The sequence below is a fragment of the Vipera berus genome (genome assembly GCF_964194415.1).
Source record: "Vipera berus genome assembly, chromosome: Z".
NCBI classification, from domain to species: Eukaryota; Metazoa; Chordata; class Lepidosauria; order Squamata; family Viperidae; genus Vipera; species Vipera berus.
In genome coordinates, this window is record NC_138205.1 from 4214819 (window position 1) to 4241688 (window position 26870).

General features: G+C 47.9%; 1 protein-coding gene across 1 annotated transcript in view; it reads left to right on the forward strand.

Annotated features, from left to right (window-relative positions):
* The window catches only part of LOC308677928 (myosin-6), a gene marked incomplete at its 5' end in the record, with an annotated part of 60218 nt that overhangs the window by 4647 nt on the left and 28701 nt on the right, over nt 1-26870 (forward strand). Inside the window, 20 exons of the mRNA XM_081344636.1 lie at nt 878-1034; nt 2345-2372; nt 2510-2618; nt 3620-3712; nt 5224-5287; nt 6244-6342; nt 7079-7182; nt 7311-7449; nt 8274-8392; nt 14401-14550; nt 15243-15413; nt 16734-17043; nt 18040-18113; nt 19098-19185; nt 19547-19664; nt 20350-20473; nt 22719-22855; nt 23882-24008; nt 25300-25428; nt 26289-26531. Of these exons, the coding sequence (XP_081200762.1) occupies nt 878-1034; nt 2345-2372; nt 2510-2618; nt 3620-3712; nt 5224-5287; nt 6244-6342; nt 7079-7182; nt 7311-7449; nt 8274-8392; nt 14401-14550; nt 15243-15413; nt 16734-17043; nt 18040-18113; nt 19098-19185; nt 19547-19664; nt 20350-20473; nt 22719-22855; nt 23882-24008; nt 25300-25428; nt 26289-26531 (2583 nt within the window). The remainder of the gene's footprint in view (nt 1-877; nt 1035-2344; nt 2373-2509; nt 2619-3619; nt 3713-5223; nt 5288-6243; nt 6343-7078; nt 7183-7310; nt 7450-8273; nt 8393-14400; nt 14551-15242; nt 15414-16733; nt 17044-18039; nt 18114-19097; nt 19186-19546; nt 19665-20349; nt 20474-22718; nt 22856-23881; nt 24009-25299; nt 25429-26288; nt 26532-26870) is intronic.

A 26870-nucleotide genomic window follows, 5' to 3' on the forward strand; every position in this document is an offset into this window, starting at 1 on the left:
GACTTAACAATTGCATTACTAACTTAACAACTGCGCTGATTCACTTTACAACTGTGGCAAGAAAGGTCATAAAAATGGGGCAAAACTCCCTTCACAAATGTCTCACTTCGCCAGAGAAGTTCTGGGGTCAACTATGGTCGTAAGTCGAGGACTACCTGTGTGGAACTGTTCTCCAACGCCACCTCCAGGTTGCCCTTACAGGTCCCTGCACCAAATAATTCCTTGAGCCAAACTTCTCCGGATGTTTGGACTTCAACTCCCAGAATTCCTCAGTGAGCGTGGCCATGGCTGAGAATCGTGGAAGACAGAGTTCACCCAGTGTGAAGAACACCAGGTGGGAGGAATAATCCGGAAGAAGACAGCCATTTTGTCTGAAATGGTATAGGGCAGGGGTAGGCAACCTCGGCTCTTTTATGACTCATGGACTTCAACTCCCAGAATTCCTGAGTCAGCATAGCTGACTCAGGAATTCTGGGAGTTGAAGTCCATGAGTCATAAAAGAGCCGAGGTTGCCTACCCCTGGTATAAGATTTCCTGCCTGAGCAGGGGATTGGATTAGATGACCTCCAAGGTCCCTTCCAACTTTATTATTATTATTATTATTATTATTATTATTATTATTATTATTATTATTATTATTATTATTATTATTATTATTATTATTATTATTATTCATCGCATAGTCAGCCAGACGTTCAGACTGGATTTGGCATTTTTGTCTACCTATTGAGTCATTTCGATCATGACGATGATGATGACGACGACGATGATGATGAAGAAGATTATAATTATGCTTCAAATCATGCAATTTTGGGTCATTTTTTAAAAAAAATTCTTTTTGCTATTTCCTCCTCCCCACCCCACCCCACCCCTGCAGACGTATTCAGGCCTCTTCTGCGTGACGGTCAACCCGTACAAATGGCTCCCGGTTTACAACGCTGAGGTTGTGGCTGCCTACAGGGGAAAAAAAAGGAGCGAAGCCCCTCCCCATATTTTCTCCATCTCCGACAACGCGTATCAATACATGTTGACAGGTAGGAGGAGGAGGAGGAGGAGGAGGAGGAGGAGAACTGTGGGGTCCTTGGTGCTCTCTGAGCTTGGTTGTTTTCTTGCAGCTGTCTCACTGCCAAGCTGGGGAACATCATCAGTGCTAGAAGGGAGGGGGATTTGCAGAAAGAAGGAGGAGGAGGAGGAGGAGGAGGAGGAGGAGGAGGAGGAGGAGGAGGAGGAGGAGGCCTGTGGGGTCCTTGGTTGCTTTCTTGCAGACATCTCATTACCAAACTAGGGAACATCATCAGTGCTAGAAGAGAGGGGGGTTTGCAGAGAGGAGGAAGAGGAGGGGGAGGGGGCCTGCGGGGTCTTTGGGGCTCTCTGCGCTTGGCTGTCTTCTTGCAGACATTTCATGGCCCAACGAGGTAACCTCATGCACTGTGGAAGAGAGTGGGGTCTGCTCTCTTTGTATATACTAGTGGCCTGCCCTGTGGGTGTGGTTGGGAGTGGTTCCTCGATTAGGCTGTTAGTAACTTCCCAAGACATGGACAGACTTAACATAGTTTCAATTGGGAAAGTGTGAGCCTCCTAGGCCAGGGGTAGGCAACCTTGGCTCTTGTATGACTCGTGGACTTCAACTCCCAGAATTCCTGAGCCAGCATGGCTCAGCTTGGAAACCTCTCCCTTTCCCCTCACCGTGGCTGGCTCAGGAATTCTGGGAGTTGAAGTCCACGAGTCATGAAAGAGCCAAGGTTGCCTACCCCTGTGACCAAGCCAAGTCCAAAAAAGCTAGAGAATTCCTGGAAGCCTGGCACTCAGACAAATCAGCCATCAACAGGCACACAGAGATAAGCAACAACTACATACCTTTGAAAAGTCAGAATCAGAAAAGCCAGAAAGGAAACCAAAAGACCCCCCCAAACCTCCTCACCAGCAATCAACACCCAGAGTTTAACACCTAGATCAGGGGTCTTCAAACTTGGCTCTTTTATGACTTGTGGACTTCAAGTCCCAGAATTCCTCAGCCAGGCGTGCCTGGCTGAGGAATTCTGGGAGTTGAAGTCCACAAGTCATAAAAGGGCCAGGTTTGAAGACCCCTGACCTAGATCAACAATCAAGAGGTAAACCACACCCCAATCGAGAAAGTACCAACTCAGACAAACAAGCTAACAGTGAACAACAACCTAACCTAGGAACTGTCACCAAATCAGTCCTAAAATTGGGAACAATCCACTTAGCAACCTACCTCTGGATGGTGTCGGCTCGCCATTCATTGTCGAAGATGCATTAACGGGTTTAAATTCAGCTCCACTCCGATCCCAACACTATCTTGACAATTGCCGTTTTCTTTCAGATCGAGAAAATCAATCTATCCTCATCACGTGAGTATCAAAGTGCACGTTCGAACTACAGCTTTACAAGCTGGAGGAGTTCGTTTTTTTAAAAAACGGGACGGCTTAAGAAGTCATAAATCAAAGATACCCCCTTCCCCGCCCCCCTTATTCTGTCTCCTTTTCAGTGGAGAATCCGGTGCAGGGAAGACGGTCAACACGAAACGAGTCATCCAGTATTTTGCCAGCATCGCTGCCATCGGGGACCGCAAGAAAGAGGCCACCACCTCCCCCAAGGTAGTTTTTCTTAAGGTTTGGGGGTTTCAGGAGTCTTCCCCAATCTGGTTCCCTCCAGATGTGCTTAGCTATGGGTGATGAGGCTAGTAGCCTAACATCTGAAGAACATCAACCTGGAGAAGCTTCTTTCTTAGCATGTTCCTGACAAGATGTTCCTGACGTTTTGTGGAGAACATCAACCTGGAGAAGCTGGGGAACATCAAACTGGGGAAGCTTCTTTCATAACATGTTCCTGACAAGATGTTCCTGGCGTTTTCTGGAGAACATCAACCTGGAGAAGCTGGAGAACATCAAACTGGGGAAGCTTCTTTCTTAGCATGTTCCTGACAAGATTTTCCTGGCGTTTTCTGGAGAACATCAACCTGCAGAAGCTGGAGAACATCAACCTGGGAAAGCTTCTTTCATAGCATGTTCCTGACAAGATGTTCCTAGCATTTTCTGGAGAACATCAACCTGGAGAAGCTGGAGAACATCAAACTGGGGAAGCTTCTTTCTTAGCATGTTCCTGACAAGATGTTCCTGGCGTTTTCTGGAGAACATCAACCTGGAGAAGCTGGAGAGCATCAAACTGGGAAGCTTCTTTCATAACATGCTCCTGACAAGATGTTCCTGGCATTTTCTGGAGAACATCAACCCGGAGAAGCTGGAGAACATCAAACTGGGGAAGCTTCTTTCTTAGCATGCTCCTGACAAGATGTTCCTAGCATTTTCTGGAGAACATCAACCTGGAGAAGCTGGAGAACATCAACCTGGGAAAGCTTCTTTCATAGCAGCTTTAAACAGGGTGGACTTCAATTCCCAGAATTCCCCAGCCAGGAAAGGGGAATTCTGGGAGTTGAAGTCCACCCAGCTTCAAGTTGTCAAGGTTGAGGAACACTGTTGTACTGCCTCATTCATGAATAGGGGAACCGTTTCTACGGAAACATGGGATGAAAACGCAAATTATCTTTCTCCTCATCTGGATTTTTTTTTCCTTTTTTGTCTGTTTGGTTCCTCTTTAGGGGACCTTGGAAGATCAAATCATCCAGGCCAATCCTGCCTTAGAAGCCTTCGGCAACGCCAAAACTTTGAGGAACGACAATTCTTCCCGTTTTGTGAGTGTTCCGAGTCTAAAGTTGGACTTAAATAAGAAAAGATCTCCAGAGGTTCCTCCAGATCAGGGGTAGGCAACCTGGGCTCTTTTATGACTTGTGGACTTCAACTCCCAGAATTCCTCAGCCAGCATGACTCAGCTTGGTAACCTCTCCCTTTTCCCCTCCAGCGTGGCTGGCTCAGGAATTCTGGGAGTTGAAGTCCACGAGTCATAAAAGAGCCAAGGTTGCCTGCCCCTGGGCTAGATTAATCATGGTGGGAGGGCATTAAGGAGGAAAATATCTCATTTCTCTTCCTACTCCACAAGGTTAGGTAGACCTTGAAGAAGCTGCCATCTTACAGAAGCCATCAGTCAGTTCCATAGTACATGCGGTTCTCGACTTACGGCAGTTCATTTAGTGACGTTCCAAGCTACAACAGCGCTAAAAAAAGGGACTGACAACCATTTTTCACACGGACAAGGGATGCGGCATCCTGGTGGTTACACGATCAAAATTCAGACACTTGGCGACCGACTCATATTTATGACAGTTGCAGCGTTCCAGGGTCACGTGATCCCCTTATGCGACCAAAGTCAAGGGGGAAGCCGGACTCACTTCCCTAAACTTGACAACTGCAGTGATTCACTTAACAACGCTCTCACCTAGCCACAGAAATGTTGGGTCCGATTTTGGTCATAGGTTGAGGATGACCTTTAGAATTAGCCCTCGACTTACGACCGCACTTCGGATCACCGTTCCCATTGCTAAGCGAAGTGATTTTTAAGGGAGTCACAACTGCTTTTACGACCTGTTTGCCACAGTTTTATTTTTATTTTTTTATTTTAATTCCATTTATATCCCGCCCTTCTCCGAAGACTCAGGGCGGCTTACAAGCTTAGCAGTAGCCTTCATTCTATGTATATGCCTGCTTATTAGGGCTTTCACACCCCCTCCCAAGCGGCATTATTACAAAGTCAGCTTAATTGCCCCCAACAATCTGGGTCCTCATTTTACCTACCTCGGAAGGATGGAAGGCTGAGTCAACCTTGAGCCTGGTGGGACTCGAACCTGCACTAATTGCAGGCAGCTGGTGTTACTTAAGGAGGCATTAGCCCACTGCTCCACCAAGGCTCTTGGTGTTGAATCCTTGCAGTTGTTAAAGTTGAATCCTTGCGGTTGTTAAATTAGTGACACGGTTGTTAAGTGAACCCAGCAAATCACTGCGGTTGTTAAGTGAATTGCATGGTCGTTATATGAATCCGGCTTCTCCCTTTGGCTTTGCTTGTCGGGAGATTGCAAATGGGGATCAGGTGACCCCGGAATTCAGCAACTGTCATAAATATGAGTCAGTTGCAAGCATCCCAATTTTGATCATGTGACCGCGAGGGAGGCTGCAACGGTTGTAAGTGCGAGGACTAGACCTAAGTCACTTTTTTCAGTGTCATAACTTTGAACGGTCACTAAACAAATGGTTATAAGTTGAGGACTGGAAGATCTGATTCAAACCTATTTATACTCGTATTTCTACCTAGGGTAAATTCATCCGAATTCATTTCGGAGCAACAGGCAAGTTGGCATCCGCTGATATTGAGACATGTAAGTCACCCTGGTTAATAAAACTTTTATTTTATTTTATTTTATTTTAAGAAGAGACTGGACAGCCATTTGTCTGAAATGGTAGGGTTTCCTGCCTGAGCAGGGGGTTGGACTAGATGACCTCCAAGGTCCCTTCCAACTTCCTCTTCTTCTTCTTCTTCTTCTTCTTCTTCTTCTTCTTCTTCTTCTTCTTCTTCTTCTTCTTCTTCTTCTTCTTCTTCTTCTTCTTCTTCTTCTATTATTATTATTATTATTATTATTATTATTATTATTATTATTATTATTATTATTATTATTATGTCCATCTTCGTTCCCTGGCCCACGTCCAGCCTAAGGGCCTCCTAACCAGTAAGGTCCTGAGCCCTAGAGATGGAAAGGCCTGGAAAAAAAACTGGAAAAATTGGGGAAATTTTTTTTGTTGTTTTTTTCCAAAACCATTTGGGAGGGAAAATGGGGGGGGAAACTATTTTCCCCCCAATTTTTTCAGTTTTTTCCCCCCAGGCTTTCCCATCTCTAATCCTGACCCACCAATACTGGCTGAGAATTTTAGCAGTTCCAGCTGAGGAAAATGGTTTATATAGAAAATGGAAAGACTCAGAAGTGGAAAGACAGCAGATAAGATGGATGAATGAGGTCAAAGCGGTGACTGAAAGGGCTATAAATTATTCCCAGCCACGATCAAGTTGAGTTTCAAACATGAATCACCTTGAACTCAATAAGACCTAATTGATTGCGCCTCTGTCTGTATTTCCACCCAACCTTTAGCTTCCCTTTCAAAAAATTTTATCTATCCATCGGGCGCTTCTTGACAGACACTTTTTTTCAATCAAGCACTTCTTCGTATCTCATTTCAAATTCGTTCATCTTTTTGTCTCTTCGTTTTTTTTTTCTTTTCTTCTTCTCATTTTTACCTAGCCTCTGTTATATTTTTCTTTCTCTCTCTCTCTCGTTTTTAGATCTCTTAGAGAAGTCCCGGGTGATATTTCAGCTCAAATCTGAGAGAAATTACCACATCTTCTATCAAATCCTGTCCAATAAGAAGCCGGAACTTCTGGGCAAGTTTATCTATCTATCTATCTATCTATCTATCTATCTATCTATCTATCTATCTATCTATCTATCTATCTATCCATATCCATCTCTCTCTCTCTCTCTCTCTCTCTCTCTCTCTCTCTCTCTCTCTCTCAATTTGTCTGTAATTTACAACTTTTCATTTAGTGACGGTTCAAAGTTACAACAACACTGAAAAAGGTGACTTATGATCATTTTTCACGGTTACGACCTTTACCGCATCCCCATAATCAGGTGATCTAAACTCAGATGTTTGGTAACTGGCTCGTATTTATGACTGTTGCTGTGCTCCAATGCCATGCAATCCCCTTTTGTGACCTCCTTTCAAGCAAAGTCAGTGGGGAAGCCAGTGGGAAGTCAAATATGGTCCTTGCTTAGCCATGTGACTAACTTAACAGCCGCAGTGATTCACTTAGCAACTGCGGCAAGAAAGATCGTAAGATTTCCCTTAACAAATGTCTCATTTAATGACAGAAATCTGGGGCTCCATCGTGGCCGTAAATCCAGGACCACCTGTTTTATGAATAAACCAGTGGTAGGATTCAGCCGGTTCGTACCACTTTGGCAGAACCGGTAGCTAATTTTTTTGTTCCCCAGGCCCAGAACGGACGTCCGGAAGTGGCATCCACACAGAGAATAGGTTGTTCACATATTTGAATCCCACCACTGGAATAAGCTCATTTCATAATTTTACCTTTTCCTCCCATCCTCTCCTACCAGATCTCCTCCTGGTCACGAATAACCCTTACGACTATCATTACGTCTCCCAAGGAGAAGTAACTGTGGCCTCCATCGATGACTCCGAAGAGCTAATGGCCACCGACGTAAGTTGACTTTGGGTTGAGGTTCACCAACCTTTCAGGAATGGGTAGCAAGCTGGACAACCTACGTCCTCCTCTTCACTTTTCATGGACATTGATTCTTCCTGCTCCCTCACCTCTTTCCCACTCAGAGTGCCTTTGACGTCCTGGGCTTCACACCTGAGGAAAAAGTGGGTGTCTACAAGTTGACGGGCGCCATCATGCACTATGGGAACATGAAGTACAAGCAGAAGCAACGGGAAGAACAGGCTGAGCCTGATGGGACAGAGGGTGAGTGTTGGAATTGATATGTTGGAATGCATTTCCATGCAACAACCATAGTGATATTCAGCTAGTAGATGGCAGTGTTCACAAGTTTGGATCTATATACTCTATAGTGGAATTGTCCTCCAATGGGATTTTCCCATGTATTTTACCAGGAAACATAGATAGGGCAGCCTAGAAAAGTAAGTGCCCTCCTAACCATACCCAAGCACTCCAAATTTGTTGGCGATGTCCATTTTGCTCTTCGAGTTCATGGTGACCTAACCCTAAGTGGAATTCTCCTCCAATGGGATTTTCCCATGTATTTTACCAGGAAACATAGAGAGGGCAGCCTAGAAAAGTCAGTGCCCTCCTAACCATACCCAAGCACTCCGACTGTGTTGGCGATGTCCATTTTGCTCTCCGGCTTCATGGTGACATAACCCTAGCCCTATGCTCTTTTTTTCTAAGAAGAGTTTCCTGTTACAGTTAAACAGTGAAAGCAGTAAAGCACATGGTGACAGTGCTCTTTGTTTGCTATGTGTTGCTACCTAGAAAAACAGAATTTCTAACAGTGAGAAAGCAATGGACCTTAGGATAAAGGAAAAAGGGCTGGAGCAGTTGTAGATGGTACGAAAAGGTCTTCCTCAAAAGCCTTCTCCAGTTGTGTTGCTCCACTGGATGCAGGGACACATTTTGGGAGGAAGAAAGATAGAGGAGGTCTTCTCGGAGTGTCATAAGAAGCAGAAGACTTGTAATGGAAGGAAGAGGACATCAGAAAAGGATATATTTCACCTTTCTTGTTTTATGTTCCCATGAAATTTGCCGGAACCGTTTCTTTTATTCTCCAGAGGCAGATAAATCTGCCTACTTGATGGGTCTCAACTCAGCCGACTTGGTCAAAGGGCTGTGCCACCCCCGGGTGAAGGTTGGCAACGAATATGTCACCAAAGGGCAAAATGTCCAACAGGTAAGGATGCTTCCTCTTCCTAGGCTGGGTCGGAGTTGTCCAACAGGGAAGTCTTTGGGTTTGGCTGAACTTTCCCTGGAGCTACACAACTGAGAAAACAGCATCTGTTGAACTACTGCCTTCCAATTCTTAAAGGGCCCGTTTCCTCAGTGCAAAGGAGGGCGAATTCAGTGCAGGCAGTCCTCGATATACGACCACAATTGAGCCCAACGTTTCTGCGGTTAAGCGAGACATTCGTCAAGCGGGTTTACGACCTTTCTTTCCACTGTTGTGCTAAGTGAATCAATGCAGTTGTTAAGTTAGTAATGCAATTGTTAAGTCCGTCTGGCTTCCCCCCATTGGCTTTGCTTGTCTGAAGGTCGCAAAAGGGGATCACATGACTCTGGGACAGGGAGGAACCGTCATAAACATGAGTCAGTGGCCAAGCGTCCGAATTTTGAAACACGTGACCACGGGGGATGCTGCAAAAGTCGTAACTATGAAAAACGTTCATAAGTCACATTTTTCAGTGCTGTTGTAACTTTGAACGGTCACTAAACAAGCTTATTCGTAAGTCGAGGAGAACACTGCTATCATGTCACCCCCTAGTCCTTCTTTTCATTAAACTAGGCCAAGGGTTAAACTAGGCCTTGGCTCTTTTATGACTCGTGGACTGTAAATCCCAGAACTCCTGAGCCAGCATGGGGGAACTATGGCCCCTTCATGACTTGTGGACTTCAACTCCCAGAATTCCTGAGCCAACATGGGGGAACTATGGCCCCTTCATGATTTGTGGACTTCAACTCCCAGAATTCCTGAGCCAACATGGGGGAACTATGGCCCCTTCATGACTTGTGGACTTCAACTTCCAGAATTCCTGAGCCAGCATGAGGGAAACTTTGGCCCCTTCATGACTTGTGGACTTAAACTCCCAGAATTCCTGAGCTAACATGGGGGAACTATGGCCCCTTCATGATTTGTGGACTTCAACTCCCAGAATTCCTGAGCCAACATGGGGGAACTATGGCCCCTTCATGACTTGTGGACTTCAACTTCCAGAATTCCTGAGCCAGCATGGGGGAACTATGGCCCCTTCATGACTTGTGGACTTCAACTTCCAGAATTCCTGAGCCAGCATGGGGGAACTATGGCCCCTTCATGACTTGTGGACTTCAACTTCCAGAATTCCTGAGCCAACATGGGGGAACTATGGCCCCTTCATGACTTGTGGACTTCAACTCCCAGAATTCCTGAGCCAACATGGGGGAACTTTGGCCCCTTCATGATTTGTGGACTTCAACTTCCAGAATTCCTGAGCCAGCATGGGGGAACTATGGCCCCTTCATGACTTGTGGACTTCAACTTCCAGAATTCCTGAGCCAGCATGGGGGAACTATGGCCCCTTCATGACTTGTGGACTTCAACTTCCAGAATTCCTGAGCCAACATGGGGGAACTATGGCCCCTTCATGATTTGTGGACTTCAACTCCCAGAATTCCTGAGCCAACATGGGGGAACTATGGCCCCTTCATGACTTGTGGACTTCAACTCCCAGAATTCCTGAGCCAACATGGGGGAACTATGGCCCCTTCATGATTTGTGGACTTCAACTTCCAGAATTCCTGAGCCAACATGGGGGAACTATGGCCCCTTCATGACTTGTGGACTTCAACTCCCAGAATTCCTGAGCCAACATGGGGGAACTATGGCCCCTTCATGACTTGTGGACTTCAACTCCCAGAATTCCTGAGCCAACATGGGGGAACTATGGCCCCTTCATGACTTGTGGACTTCAACTTCCAGAATTCCTGAGCCAGCATGGGGGAACTATGGCCCCTTCATGACTTGTGGACTTCAACTTCCAGAATTCCTGAGCCAGCATGGGGGAACTATGGCCCCTTCATGACTTGTGGACTTCAACTTCCAGAATTCCTGAGCCAGCATGGGGGAACTATGGCCCCTTCATGACTTGTGGACTTCAACTTCCAGAATTCCTGAGCCAACATGGGGGAACTATGGCCCCTTCATGACTTGTGGACTTCAACTTCCAGAATTCCTGAGCCAGCATGGGGGAACTATGGCCCCTTCATGACTTGTGGACTTCAACTTCCAGAATTCCTGAGCCAGCATGGGGGAACTATGGCCCCTTCATGACTTGTGGACTTCAACTCCCAGAATTCCTGAGCCAGCCACGCTGAGGGGAAAGGGAGAGATTTCCAAGCTGAGCTATGCTGGCTCAGGAATTCTGGGAGTTGAAGTCCGCGAGTCATAAAAGAGCCAAGGTGGCCTACCCCCTGCACTAGACATACCCAATTCGAGCAGGCCTGAAACTATGGATTTGGGGGGAGCCGGGCTCAGCAAACACCTGTCCCACCCACGGCCTTCAACTATGTCCCTGACAGCTGGATCCCAAAACACAAAGGAAGCCACAAATACACAACAGCTTGCAAATCCTGGCTGACAGCTTGATCTCCTTCTAAGGCATGGCATCATCGGCTAGAAACTGAGAAACGGGTCTCTTGGCGAGATATTTCTTCTTTTGAACACTGGAAACTGGAGAAAAATGGCTATAAATAACATCCGAGCTATTATAGATAGTCCTCAACTTACAACAGTTCTTTTAGTGATCGTTCAAAGTTACAACGGCACTAAAAAAAGTGACTTACAACTGTTTTTCACACTTACGACTGTTGCATCACACACACACACACACACGATGGTCACGTGATCGAAATTCAGACACTTGGCAACTGGCTCCTATTTACGACGGTCGCAGCGTCCCACGGGTGTCACGTGATCCTCTTTTGCGACCTTCTGACACGCAAAGTGAGGCCACTTAACAACCGCGTTACTAACTTAACAACTGCGGAGGTTCACTTAACAGCTGTGGCGAGAAAAATCGTAAAAATGAGACAAAGCTCTCTTAACAACTGTCTCATTTAGCAACAGAAAATTTGGGCTCAATTGTGGTCATACGTTGAGGACTACCTGTATTTTGAAGCACTCTTTGATTAAGCAAAAATACCAGTGGCTACAGCAGCATCTTTGGTGCAGGGTTTTAAAAGAAGGGTTAGCCTCGAATTCGTGATTCCTTGGATCGCAGGTGATCCCAGCTGAGATTTATGTCTTTTTATTTATTTATAAAAAAAGGGACGCGGTGGCTCAGTGGGTTAGGACGCTGAGTTTGTCAATCAGAAGGTCGGCAGTTTGGCTGGTCGAATCCCGAGTGCCGCGTAGCAGAGTGAGCGCCTGTTACTCGTCCCAGCTTCTGCCAACCTAGCAGTTCGAAAGCACGTAACAATGCGAGTAGAAAAATAGGGACCACTCCGGTGGGAAGGTAACAGCGTTCCGTGCGCCTTTGGCGTCTAGTCATGCCAGCCACATGACCACGGAGACGTCCTCGGACAAGTGCTGGCTCTTCGGCTTTGAAACGGAGATGAGCACCGGCCCCTAGAGTCGGAAACGACTAGCACGCATGCGCGGGGGAACCTTTACCTTTACCTTTATTTATTTATATCCCGTCTAAAAATCTTGATAGATTTGATTGCTCTTCTGTTGGGTTTAGATCAGGGGTCTTCAAACATGGCCCTTTTATGACTTGTGGACTTCAACTCCCAGAATTCCTCAGCCAGCGTGCCTGGCTGGGGAATTCTGGGAATTGAAGTCCCCAAGTCATAAAAGGGCCAAGTTTGAAAACCCCTGCTTGTGGACTTCAACTCCCAGAATTCCTCAGCCAGGCACGCTGGCTGAGGAATTCTGGGAATTGAAGTCCACAAGTCATAAAAGGGCCAAGTTTGAAGACCCCTGGTTTAGATCAAGGTATCAATCAACTGAGGTATGCTTGCAGGATTAAGGGAAGTTTGCTATTCTCAAATCCTGATTATTGGCTTTAAGGAGGCGACTGTCCGGCTGTTGTGGAGCTAAACCAACATTGGTTTGATCCAGTCTGGCTTTTGTGTGCTTTCAGAAGATAAAGAAGGAAGAGAAATGCCAAAAGAATTTTTAAACCGAGGCCACTTGAGGACTTGAAAGGGCTTAAGGGAGATGGAGGTTGCCTTTATCGGGTCCCACGATGCTCCTGGTAGACCAGAGTCCCGTGGCATTGTGGGAAATTAAAAGTTGGGAGGGGTCCTTGGTGCTCATTGAGCCTGGTTGTTGTTTGCAGATGTTTCATTATCCACTGGAACCTAATTAGCACAGATGATGTTACCTGGTTGGGTCATGAAACATCTGCAAGAAAACAAGCAATCTCAGAGAGCACCAAGGACCCCACAATCGTAATCCTCCTCCTCCTCCTCCTCCTCCTCCTCCTCCTCCTCCTCCTCCTCCTCCTCCTCCCACACTCCCTTCTAGCACTGATGATGTTCCCTAGTTGGGTCATGAAACATCTGCAAGAAAGCAACCAAGCACAGAGAGCAGCACGGTGCCCTCATTTTAACCCTGAGGCATGAAAGTTCTCCTTTATCGGAGGGGTGTTGGTATGAAACAATGACTGCAGCCAGTTCCGTCACCACAATACAAAAAAGATGTTGAGACACTGGAAAAAGCGCAGAGAAGAGCAACAGGAATGATTAGGGGGCTGGAGGCTAAAAAATATAAAGCAGGGCTTTTCAACCAGTGGTACGGGTACCGTATTTTCCGGCGTATAAGATGACTTTTTAACCCATGAAAATCATCTCAAAAGTTGGGGGGTCGTCTTATACGCCCAGTCGTCTTATACGCCGGAAAATACGGTACCACCTGTGGTACGTTGGCACCTGTCAGGGGGTATGCAACCATCCTAGAAAAGTGGTAGCGGGGGAGGGGAAGGAGCTGAACCAGTGGCAGCACTGCACAAGCCTGAGCGAGAGACGGCTGGAGCTGCAGGGCTGTCAGGGCTCAGCGGAAGCACCAGGATCAGCGCCAGGCTCCGGCTGGATCTTGGCGCTGATCCCGGCGCTTCTGAGCCCAGAAGAAGCGCCGATCAGCTGGAATGTTGCAGCATCTCCAGGGTCTTGTGACTTACATTCAGATGCTTGGCAACTGATTCATATTTGTGACGGTCACAGTGTCCCAGGGTCATGTGAAGTGACCAAAACCTGCTGCAACCACCCAGCAGACGGTGGGGGGGGGAGGAATAAAAACCAAACACCCCCCCACCCCATCCCCGCTGCCAATCCTCAACAGAAATGCTCACAACCATGAAAACCTCGGACAGGAGGAAGAGCGCCGCCAGGCGGGCGGGCAGGTGTCTTGCTCGGCTGTGGCTTGGGGGGGGGGCTTTTTTCAGGGCCGTTGTAACTTCGAACAGTCACTAAGCGAACTGTTGTAAGTCGAGGACTACCTGTACTTCATCACTTTTTTCCTTTTTTTTTTTTTTTTGGTTGTCATCAAGTTTTTGACCCCTTGCTAGTCGACTGGTGGTCCTCGGATGTTGCCATATCCTAAAAGTGGTACAATGGGTGAAAAGGTTGAAAAGCCCTGATATAAAGAACGGTTGCTGCAATTGGGGATGTCTAATTCAGTGAAAAGAAGGACCAGGGGGGGACATGATAACAGTGTTCCAATATTTGAGGGGCTCCTACAAAGATGAGGGAGTCATACTAATTTCCAAAGCACCAAAAGGCAAGACGAGAAACAATGGATGGAGACTGACCAAGGAGAGAAGCAACATAGAAGTAAGGAATCATTTCCTGATGGTGAGAGCAATCAACAGCTTGTCTTCAGAAGTTGTCCATGCTCCATCGCTGGAGGCTTTCAAAAGGAGACTGGAGAACCATTTGTCTGAAATGGTATAGGACAGGGGTCTTCAAACTTGGCCCTTTGATGACTTGTGGACTTCAACTCCCAGAATTCCTCAGCCAGGCACGCCTGGCTGAGGAATTCTGGGAATTGAAGTCCACAAGTCGTCGAAGGGCCAGGTTTGAAGACCCCTGGTGTAGGATCTCCTGCCTGAGAAGGGGGTTGGACTAGAAGACCTCCAAGGTCCCTTCCAACGCTATCATTCTATGTTTCACAGTGCAAATCCCTGACCCCTCCTGTCCACCCAGGTGTATTATTCCATCGGGGCCCTGGCCAAGTCCGTGTACGAGAAGATGTTCAGCTGGATGGTGGTCAGGATCAATAACTCTTTGGAGACCAAGCAGCCTCGGCAGTATTTCATCGGCGTCTTGGACATTGCAGGGTTTGAGATCTTTGATGTAAGTCCGTCACAACAGGGTCTACAGGGAGCAGGGGGAGACCCGTGTAACCTACATTGGTGGGTTGACTTTGGGTGGTCCGTCCTTCCTTCCTTCCTTCCTTCCTTCCTTCCTTCCTTCCTTCCTTCCTCCCTCCCTCCCTCCCTTCCACTCACTCACTCACTCTCACCCACCCATGCATCCTTCCATCTTTCCTTCCTTCCTTCCTTGCTTCCTTCCTTCTTTCCTTCCTTCCTTCCTTCCTCCCTTCCTCCTTCCCTTCCACTCACTCACTCTCTCACCCACCCATGCATCCTTCCATCTTTCCTTCCTTCCTCCCTTCCTTTGTTCCTTCCTTCCTTCCTCCCTCTTCCTTCCACTCACTCACACATCCATCATCCATCTTTCCTTCCTTCCTCCCTCCCTCCTTCCCTCTTTTCCTTCCACTCATTCACTTACCCATCCTTCCTTCCTTCCTTCCTTCTTTCTTTCCTTCCTTCCTCCCTCCCTTCCACCCACCCATCTATCCATCTTTCCATTATTCATCCCTCCCTCCCTCCCTCCATCTACCCACCCTTCCTCCCTCCCTCCCTAATTTCCTGGAGCCTTGACCTAACTGTAGTGGTCCCTGCTGAAAAAAAGAAAAAAAAAGTCTGATCTTCTGGAGATGCTCACCTGCACGAAGGTCCATAACTTCCTTTCCCCTCCCCCAGTTCAACAGCTTTGAGCAGCTCTGCATCAACTTCACCAACGAGAAGCTCCAGCAGTTCTTCAACCACCACATGTTTGTGCTGGAACAAGAGGAGTACAAGAAGGAGGGCATTGAATGGGTCTTCATTGACTTCGGCATGGACCTCCAGGCCTGCATTGACCTCATTGAGAAGGTAAGTTGGGGAACCGGGGAAACCTCGTGTCGTTTCTTCCTCAAAGCGTATCTCAGAGGAACTTCCCTGAACAACAGGTGGGTTATTAGGAGCCGAACAACCCCTTGGTCATTGGAGAGCAGAAGAAAGAGGATTCAGATTCCAGGAAGATCTGATTCTTCTGGTTGAACAGAATCAGAGAGTTGGAAGGGACCTTGGAGGTCTTCTAGTCCAATCCCCAATCAGTCCAATCGGTTCTTAAGAGGAGGAAGAGGAGGAGGAGGAGGAGGAGGAGGAGGAGGAATAACAGAGCTGGAAGGGAATTGGAGGTCATCTAGTCCAACCCCCTGCTCAGGCAGGAGACCCTATACCAGTGGTAGGCAACCTCGGCTCTTTTATGACTCATGGACTTCAACTCCCAGAATTCCTGAGTCAGCTATGCTGACTCAGGAATTCTGGGAGTTGAAGTCCATGAGTCATAAAAGAGCCGAAGTTGCCTAGCCCTGACGTATACCATTTCAGACAAAATGGCTGTCCAATCTCTTCTTCAAAACCTCCAGTGTTGGAGCATTCACAGCTTCTGGTTAGACTGTGAATATAAGAAGTGGATGATAATGCCTGGGTAAGGCCACCCTTGGAATACGGCATCCAGTTTTGGTCACCACAATGTAAACAAGATGTTGAGACGCGAGAAAGAGGGCAGAGAAGAGGAACAGAGAAGGATGGAACTAATCAAGGATGAGATGCAACCTAGAACTAAGGAGAGATTTCCTGACAGTGAGAACAATTCATCAGTATAGGCAGGAAACCCTAGACCATTTCAGACAAAATGGCTGTCCAGTCTCTTCTTCAAAACTTCCAGTGTTGGAGCCTTCACAACTTCTGGAGGCAGGTTGTTCCACTGGTTAATTGTTCTAACTGTCAGGAAGTTTCTCCTTAGTTCTAGGTTGCTTCTCTCCTTGCTTAGTTTCCATCCGTCGCTTCTTGTCCTGCCTTCAGACGCTTTGGAGAATAGCTTGACTTCCTCTTCTTTGGGGCAGCCCCTGAGATACTAGAAGACAGCTATCATGTCCCCCTTTGTCCTTCTCTTCATTAAACTAGACACACCCAATTCCAGCAACCGTTCTTCGTATGTTTTAGCCTCCAGTCCCATGGTGGTGACCTAAACCTGACGCCGTATTCCAAGGGCGGCCTTACCAAGGCCTTGTAAAGCGGTATCAACACTTCACCTGATCTTGATTCCATCCCTCCGTTGATGCAGCCTAGCACCGTGTTGGCTTTTTGGGCAGCCATCCTTTCCGTCCTCACTGTTGTCCCTTTTCTCTCCATATTCTGGCTCAGCCTCTGGGCATCATGTCCATCCTGGAAGAAGAGTGCATGTTCCCCAAGGCCAGCGACATGACCTTCAAGGCCAAACTCTATGATAACCACCTGGGCAAGTCCTCCAACTTCGGAAAAGCCCGCAACACCAAGGGGAAGCCGGAGGCTCACTTTGCCCTGATGCACTACGCTGGCACCGTGGACTACAACATCAATGGGTGGCTGGAGAAGAACAAGGACCCGCTCAACGAGACGGTGGTGGCCCTCTACCAGAAGTCGGCCCTGAAGCTGCTGGCCACGCTCTTCTCCACCTACGCTGGCAACGAGGCGGGTGAGATGGGGAGGGAAGGGGGAAGAGAGAATTTTGTCACGATGGGCTTGAACCTTCTGCATCTCCAGGGTGGTCTTGATCTGAAGATGCCCCAGAAACCACCATCTCCTCTTGACCTCCTCTTGGAGAGCTGGCATTAACGCCACTCGGGGAAAATAAGAGTTGGGGTGACCGGCATTCAGGGTGAATAAGGGTGCTCTTTGCTCAATGGTTGAGGTGTCCACAGTTGAGGTCCAAAGGGCCTTATCTTCTGGGGTTGAGGGCCCTCAGCATCTTGGGAATGTCCTGGAGAAGGCAAAGAGGACAATTGGGAGAGATGAAACCCACAAAGCTATAAATCAGGAATGAGGAAGGAAGGAAGGAAGGAAGGAAGGGAGGGAGGGAGGGAGGGAGGGAGGGAGGGAGGGAGGGAGGGAGGAAAGGAAAGGAAAGGAAAGGAAAGGAAAGGAAAGGAAAGGAAAGGAAAGGAAAGGAAAGGAAAGGAAAGGAAAGGAAAGGAAAGGAAAGGAAAGAAAAAAGAAAAGAAAAGAAAAGAAAAGAAAAGAAAAGAAAAGAAAAGAAAAGAAAAGAAAAGAAAAGAAAAGAAAAGAAAGGAAGAGAGAAAAAGGAAAGGAAGAGAGAAAAAGGAAAGGAAGAGAGAAAATGGAAAGGAAGAGAGAGAAAGGAAAGGGAAGAAAGGAAAAGAAGATAGAAAAAGGAAAGGAAAGGAAGATAAAAAAGGAAAGGAAGATAGAAAAAGGAAAGGAAAAGAAGATAGAAAAAGGAAAGGAAAGGAAGAGAGAAAAAGGAAAGGAAGAGGGGAAAGAAAGGAAAGGGAAAGAAAGGAAAGGAAAAGAGGAAAGGCACGGAAAGACCGTAAGCATTCCGGGGCTAGCTGTAAATCATTCCCAGGGCCGTCATAACTTTGGTCGCTAAGGAAACAGTCGTAAGTCGAGGACTCCCTGGACTTCTGCCACGGAGCAATCCTTCTGCAATGGCCCTTCTCTTCTTCCCCAGGCGGAGAGGGCGGGAAGGGCAAAGGGTCCAAGAAGAAGGGCTCCTCCTTCCAGACGGTCTCAGCGCTCCACCGGGTAGGAGACGGGACTCCCCCACCCCCTCCCGGGACCAGGAGGATGGGTCCCAGGCTTCCCAGGGGGAGGAGCGGGGGGGGGGAGCTTGGAGAGCCCACCCAGAGCCCACCTCCTTTCTGACTAGAAGCCGCAGCTGGGCCTTTGGGGACCTGGTTTACAGCGGGGGGTTGGGGTTTGGGTTCCAAACATGGCGTGCTGGCTGGGGAATTCTGGGAGTCGGGGGTCCCTACAGCTCAGGGGTGAAATACTGGTTTAGCGCTTACTGGGGTTTGCCAGGAGAAACACAATGTACATCTCTCTCTCTCTCTCCCCCTCCCTCCCTGTCCCTCTCCTCCTCTCTCTCTCTCTTTCCTTCCTTCCTTCCTTCCTTCTTTCCCTCCCTCCATCTCGCCTCTTTCTCTCTCCTTCCTTCCTTCCTCCCTCCATCCATCCCCCCACCCATTTCTCCTCTACCTTGCTTCCCTCTCCCTCTGTTGCTTCTCTTTCTCCTCCTCTCTCTCCTCCTCACTCCTTCCCTCCTTCCTCCCTCCCTCCCTCTGTCTCTACTCTACTCCTCCTTCCTTCCTTCCTTCCTTCCTTCCTTCCCCTCTTCTCTTCCCCTCTTCTCTCCCTCGGTTCCTTCTCTCTCCTCTTTTCTCTCCTTCCTTCCCTCCTTCCTCCCTCCCTCCCTCGCTCCATCTCTCTTTCCTTACTCCCTCCCTCCCTCCCTCTGTCTCTCCTCTACTCCTTCCTTCCTTCCTTCCTTTCCTTCCTTCCTTCCTATCTTCCTTCCCTCCCTCCCATCTCCTTCCTTCCTTCCTTCCTTCCTTCCTTCCTTCCTTCCTTCCTTCCTCTCTTCTCTCCCTCGGTTCCTTCTCTCTCCTCTTCTCTCTCCTTCCCTCCTCCCTCCCTCCCTCCCTCTATCTCTCTTCCCCTTCCCTCCCTTCCCCGCCCTGCTCCCCTCCCTTCCTCCTCCTCCTCCTCCTCCTCTTTTTCTTCCGGCAGGAGAACCTCAACAAGTTGATGGCCAACCTCAAAACCACCCACCCTCATTTTGTGCGGTGCATCATCCCCAACGAACGAAAGGCCCCCGGTAATCCAGTGGGATCAAAAGGGATCCGCTGACGGGGTGGGAGAGCCAGGCTTTCAGATTGGGGAAAGCTGGCTGAGGAATTCTGGGAGTTGAAGTCCACAAGTCTTAAAGTTGACGAGGTTGAGGACCCCTGTTCTAATTTCATTTCTTGAGCATTGCCTATTGCACAAACCCCTCCTGTGTGTGTGTGTGTGTATGTGTGTGTGTATGTGTGTGTGTGTTTGTGTGTGTGTTTTGTTTTTGTTATGCCCTTCGGGTTTAGTGTGGTTGTGTGAATCCAGTCAGTGGGCCCAGGATGCCTCTTTCCAAGGGGATAATCTTTTAATTTCCCCTCCTCTCTTCGCGTCTTTTTCTTTCTCAGGTGTCATGGACAACCCTTTGGTCATGCACCAGTTACGCTGCAATGGCGTCCTGGAGGGGATCCGGATCTGTCGGAAAGGATTCCCCAACCGGATCCTCTACGGGGACTTTAGGCAAAGGTGAATCCACGCCCGGGGTGGGGTTTCCACAGGGTCTTTTGGGGAGAGTCAGCTCAGCCTGCCTAATGGAAGGAGAGAATCGAGATCACGGGATGGGTTAACGCCACTTGATAAGACCTTATCAAAGAGCCAAGAAGAGACAGGAAACTTTCAGATACGGAACTTGTTTTATCAATGGCTGGAAAAACGAGGCAGAGAGTAACAACTTTTATGATGAAGCAAAAATAAAAATAAAAATCAACCCGGACGACAGGGTCTTCACTAAGCACTAACGAATTGCAATAATAGAAAATTAATAAAATACTTTTTTTTTTTAAAAAAAAGACCTTGATAAGACCACAGGTAGAGCAACTCCTGCCAGGAGACCCTAACCCTATCCCATTTCAGACAAGTGGTTGTCCAATCATTTCTTTAAAACCTCCAATGTTGGAGCACCCACAACTCCTGGTGGCAAGCCGTTCCACTGGTTAATTGTCTTCATTGTTAGGAAGTTTCTCCTCAGTTCTAGGTTGCTTCTCTCCTCGATTAGTTTCCATCCCTTGCTTCTTGTCCTGCCTTCGGGTGCTTTGGAGAATTGGTGGAAACACACACACACACACACACACACACACACACACACACCGCTCCCTTCTTTGGGGTTAAACTTAAGCAAGAAAATTCAGCCAAATTTCTCCTCTCGCACCAGATACCGCATCCTAAACCCGGCAGCCATCCCGGAGGGTCAATTTATCGACAGCCGGAAGGGGGCAGAAAAGCTTCTGAGCTCTTTGGACATTGACCACAACCAGTACAAATTTGGACACACCAAGGTGAGGCGAGGAAATTTGGAATGGGGGGGGCGGTTTCTATGCTCCCACTCCTCTGCTTTTCCCTTAAGGACCCCAGGAAAGAAACTTCATCTTTTTGAGGATAAAACCAGCAGGGCTGTGTTGACCTTGAAAAGGAGGAGATTTTAGGATCCGCATTTTGCACGCTCCTATTAAGGGCCCTTAAAAGAGACTTGGCAAATTCCTTATTAATCCGGAATGAAGTGCACGTTTATGCTGCTAAGTGAGCCTTACGGCTCATTTTGTGACTTTTCTTGCCACCGTTGTTAAGCGAATCGTTGCAGTTGTTAAGTTAGGAACACGGTTGTTAAGTGAATCTGGATTCCTCATTGACTTTTCCTGCAGAAGGGGAATCGCGTAACCCCCGGGGCAGTGCAACCGTCATAAATACCTGCCAGTTTCCAAGCGTCCGAATTTGGATCACGTGACCGCAGGGGATTCTGCAACGGTCGTTAAGTGTGTGAAAAACGGTCATAGCTCACTTTTTTTCCAGTGCCGTTGTAGCTGCGAATGGTCACTAAACGAATTGTTGTAAATCAGGGATTGCTTAAAAAACAAGATCCACTTGTCAAACGGATTTAATATAAGGCAAACACTAGCAACAGAAAACAATCCAACCAGGGTCTTAAAATTCAAAAAAGCCAATTTTAACGAACTCAGAGACAACCTTGGAAAGATCCCAGGGATGAAAATCCTAAAGGGGAAAACAATCCAGGAAGCGTGGGAAATCCTGAAAAATGCGATCATAAAAGCCCAGGCCAGCACAATACCACTGAGAAAGAAAAACAAGAAATCCAAGAAGAAACCAGCATGGCTGCACAAAGATCTCTCTGACAAACTAAAAGACAAAAAGGACAAATGCGAAATATGGAAAGAGGAGGGCACATAACCAAGGCCGATAATCATGCACAGACTTTTATATTTATGTCTATATAAAAACCATACCAAATACTCTTACATTTATATCCGAGTCTTTGTAACCTTTGGAGGAGGAGCGTCCAACCTTGGCAACTTTAAGCTTTGTGGACTTCAACTCCCAGAATTCCCCAGCCTGCAGGAGAATTCTGGGAGTTGAAGTCCATGCATCTTTAAATAGCCCACCGGGAGAAACTCTGTTTTTAAAGTCACCTCTGTGCAAATGACAACTAAAAGGGAAATCCATTTGACAAGTGGATCTTACAAACATGTTTCTGTGAAGGTCGTCCTCCACTTTACAACAGTTCATTTAGTGACCATTCCAAGTTACAGCGGCACTGAAAAAAGTTACTTATGACCATTTTTCATACTTATGGCCATTGCAAGCATCCCCACGGTCACGTGATTGACATTCAGATGCTTGACAACCAGTGGAGGGATTCAGCTGGTTCGCACCGGTTCATCAGAACCGGTAGCTAAATTTTGTTGAGTTCGGAGAACCGTCTGAACCCACGCTGCTTCCAGAAGTCCGTTCTAGGCCTCGGAGCCTAGAGGAGGCCTCCCAGGCCTAGAACAGCCCACCAGAATTGCGTGGATATCACTTCCAGAAGTCCGTTCTAGGCCTTGGAGGCCTGGAGGAGGCCTCCCACACCTAGAATGGCCCACTGGAAGTGCATGGATGTCACTTCCGGAAGTGCATTCTAGGCCTCGGAGGCCTGGAGGAGAGCTCCCACGCCTAGAACGGCCCGCAGGAAGTGCATGGATGTCACTTCCGGAAGTTCATTCTAGGCCTCGGAGGCCCAGGCCTGCATCCATGCAGAGAACTGGATGTTCAGGTATTTGAATCCCATCACTGTTGACAACTGGTTCATATTTATGATGGTCGCAGCGTCCCGGATGTGTGTGTGTGTGTGTGTGTCACATGATCCCCTTTTGTGACTTTGTCACAAGCAAAGTCAGTGGAGAAGCCAGATTCACTTAACAGCTGTGTGACTATCTTAACAACTGCGAAGCTGAGGAAGCTTCTTGGATGAGAAGCGAAACGTCTTCGAAAAAAAACAAGAAAGTCCAGTTGCCTCTTGTGAAAAAAAAAAACACCTTTGGGGCAGCCACAGTGATTCAATTAACGAATGTGCCAAGGAAAGACGTAAAACGGGACAAAACTCCCTTCACAAATGTTTCACTTAGCAACGTCAGTTGTGAGCTCAACTGTGGCCGTACGTTGAGGGCTGCTTTTATTCTTTCCTCTTTTTTTCCCCCCCTCTTGGTGAATAAAATGAACGAAACCCCAACGGGTCTTCCCATCCCACAGGTATTTTTCAAGGCTGGGCTGTTGGGCCACCTGGAAGAGTTGCGAGACGAACGGCTGTCGCGGATCATCACTCGAATCCAAGCCCGGGCGAGGGGCCAACTCATGCGCATTGAATTCCAGAAGATCATGGAGCGCAGGTAAGTCCCGGAGAAGACCGAGGTTATGGATGTTGACGTCAACTTTATAAAGTCTTTAGTAAGGCCACACCTGGAATCCCGCATTCAGTTTTGGTCACCACACTGCAAAAAAAAGATGTTGAGACTTTGGGAAAAGTGCAGAGAGGACCAACGAAGATCATTTAAAGGCCTGGAGACTAAAACATAGGAGGAACGGTTGCAGGGGTTTGGCCAGTCTAGAGAAAAGGAGGATTTGGGGGGACATGATAGCAGAGTTCCAGTATTTGGGGGGACTGCCACAAAGAAGAGTGGGGGGGCGTCAACTTATTTTTCAAAGCACCAAAAGGCAAGATGGAAACTAATCAAGGAGAGAAGCAACCTGGAAACTGAGGAGAAACTTCCTAACAGTGAAGACAATTCACCACTGGAACAGCTTGCCACCAGAAGCGGTGAGTGCTCCATCACTGGAGGTTTTTAAGAAGAGATTGGACAACCACTTGTCTGAAATGGAATGGCGTCTCCTGCCGGAGCAGGGGGTTAGACTTGATGACCTCCAAGGTCCCTTCCTGCTCTGTTCTGACTGATTAGACTTCTCCCAACTCTGGGCAGCTTAGACATGTAATGTAAAGAAGAACTCAGGTAGTCCTCGTTTAGCAACAGGGACTGGCAATTTGGCCGTTAAGCGAAGCAACCCCTAAGAGATGAGATACGACTGCTTTTTGACCTTCCTTCAGCTTTCTTTTGCTTTACAGACCCGTGAAGGTCGTAAATGTGAGGATCGGTCTGAAAATTGCTTTTTTGTCACGGTCGTGACGGTGAACGGTCACTAAACGAATCAGCCGCTAAATGACAACTACGTGTAAAAGGGCCTTTTCTTTTCTTTTTTTATTTTTCGCACACTCTGCTTAGAATTGCAACGATAGTTGGGCTGCTGTGAATTCTGAGGGTTTGTTTGAGGAGCGAATTCCTATGGGACGGAGGGTGGAGGAAGGAAAAAAGGGTTTTCTGAAAAGCTACAGTGTGGTTCTCCGTGGTCCTTTCCACCAGGGACGCCTTGCTCATTATCCAGTACAACATCCGGGCTTTCATGGGGGTGAAAAACTGGCCTTGGATGAAGCTGTTCTTCAAGATCAAGCCTTTGCTGAAGAGCGCGGAAACAGAGAAAGAAATGCAGGTGACTGCCTCCATTTGTTCATTCATTCGTTCATTCATTCATTCATTCATTCATTTTTTTCCAATTGACTATAGGCAGCAAACAACGTTCCAATAATTAAAACCGTAAAAACATAAAAGAGTTACATTTCTATTTGCACTTGGACAGGCAGTCCTTGACTTACGACCTTAGTTGACTCTGGAAATGTCGGAATTCATTGTTGGAATGCATTTCTGTGCAACAGCTCGAGTAGTATTCGGCCAGCAGACGGCAGTGTTTAAAAGTTTGGCTCTATGGGATGTACGCCATGCTCTTTACTTCTAAGCAAAGTTCCGTGTTTCCTGTTATAGTTTAAAAACAGTTGAGCAGTAAAGCACATGGTGACAGTGCTCTTTGTCTGAGCTGTGTCGGACTTTATATGAACAGAATTTAAAACAGGAAACAGTTGTGACTCACGATGGTTGTTAAGCTGGTAACAATGTGACCCTTTTTATAAGTATTTTTTGCAGGGTTCGCAAAAGGTGATCCCATGACCCCAGAGTACGGCAACCGTCACAGGTACAGGACAGCTGCCAAGTGTCCAAATGTTTGCAGGATCCAATCTGGGCCGGTCCTCTGAGCTTTAGGACTCGTGCTGGATTCCATCTTCGGAGAACTGACTAGAGACAATTTCCCTGAGGATAGTGTCCAGCAAGAGTCTGAAAACCCGGAAGTTAAAAACCTCTGGTCCCAGTTGACTGACCCAGATTGGATCCCGCGACATTATCCCGGGACACCTGTATTCGCCTTCCTTCATGTCTGAATTTTGATCACGGGACCATGGGGATGCAGCAAGAGTGGAAAACCTTCCTAAGTCCCTAAACAAATGGGTGCAAGTCAAGGACTACCTGCCCGGTTTTTTTTCCTCACCACAACCTTACAAAGAGCCACAGGTTCGAAACTGTGAGAGGGAGGGCACAGCTATCCCCGTAGTTGCCTTCCAATTTGCCAGTTATTTACCAAAGCACCTGCGGGCAGGACAAGAAAGAACGGATGGAAACTCATCAAGGAGAGAAGCCACCTGGAACGAAGGAGAAACTTCCTGAGAGTGAGGACAATTAACCAGTGGAACGGCTTGCCACCAGAAGTTGTGGGTGCTCCCAACACTGGAGGTTTTTAAGATGAGATTGGACAGCCATTTGTCCAGAGTGGTATAAGGTCTCCTGCTTGTGCGGGGGGGTTGGACTAGAAGACCTCCAGGGTCCCTTCCAGCTCTAATTCTGATTGATTGATTGATTGATTGATTGAGGTGACTCTTTTGTATCCTTCACAGACGATGAAAGAAGAATTTGGGAGGCTGAAGGAAGCTCTGGAGAAATCAGAAACTCGGAGAAAAGAGCTGGAGGAGAAGATGGTTTCATTGCTCCAGGAGAAGAATGACCTCCAGTTGCAAGTTCAAGCTGTGAGTATATTTAAGCCGCTTTGCTCTCCTTTTTAACTCAGAGGTTGGCATCCTTGCTCCTCGTCCTGGAGTTCTTTATTTACACGGAGTCCTTGGCGCTCTCTGAGCTGGGTGGCTTTCTTGCGGACGTTCCACGGTCCAGTTAGGGAACGTCGTCGGTGCTAGAAGGGAGGGGGGTTTGAGTAAACTTCTAGCACTGATGACATTCCCTAGTTGGGTCGTGGAACGTCTGCAAGAGAATTACCAAGCTCAGAGAGCACCAAGGACCCCACAGTCCTCCTTCTCCTCCTCCTCCTCCTCCTCCTTCTTTTCTTTCTCCTTCTCCTCTTCCTCCCCTTCTCCTCCTCCTTCTCCTTCTCCTCCTTCTCCTCCTCGTTCTCCTCTCCTCCTCCTTGTCGTCCTTTTTGCTTTTTCCTCTCCCTTTTCTCCCCCTCCCCCTCTTTCTCTCCTCCTCTTTCTCCTCTCCTCCTTCTCCTCTGCTTTTTCCTCTCCTCCCACTCCTCCTCTTTCTCTCCTCCTCTTTCTCCTCTCCTCCTTCTCCTCCTCCTTGACGTCCTTCGGCTTTTCCCTCTCCCTTCTCTCCCCCTCCCCCTCTTTCTCTCCTCCTCTTTCTCCTCTCCTCCTCCTCCTCCTCCTGCTCCTCCTGCTTCTCTGTCTCACCCTCCCGCCTCCTCCGCTCTGCAAACCCCATCCTCTTCTAGCACCGATGACGTTCCCTACTTGGGTCACGAGACGTCTGCGAGGAAAAAAGCACCCGGCTCGGAGAGCGCCACGCTTCAACCCCGAATTACAGATCTTCTCTTCTCTTCGTTCTTCCTTCCTCCTCCTCCTCCTCCCCCTTCCCTTCTTCCTCTCCCCAGGAGCAAGACAACCTGAACGACGCCGAGGAGCGCTGTGACCAGCTGATCAAGAACAAGATCCAGCTGGAAGCCAAAGTGAAGGAGATGACCGAACGGATCGAAGACGAAGAGGAGATGAACGCGGAACTGACCGCCAAGAAGCGGAAGCTGGAAGACGAGTGCTCTGAGCTCAAGAAGGACATTGATGACCTGGAGTTGACTTTGGCCAAGGTGGAGAAGGAGAAGCACGCCACGGAGAACAAGGTACGTGTTCTGTACCAGCCTGCTACCGGCCCTGCAGAAAAGGCAGTGACAACCCCTTTTACAAGAAGGCAAGAGGCTGGAACTAAGCCTGCCAAATTTATGGACACAAAAGCAAACAGAACAAGACACGAACCATGAAACAGGAGCTATTCAAGCGGTTGCCTTCAGCAAACCAGCCCTCCCACGCATTCCCCTTTTATACAGTTCAGGGCGTGGCTTCTCTCTGCCTCCTTCCGAGGTGCCCCATTGCCTTCCTCTGTTTACTCCTGATTGACTGCCTCCTGCGTCGGGCGTCCTTGAACAGGGCCAGCTGTGGGTCATCTTCATCCACGCTGTCAG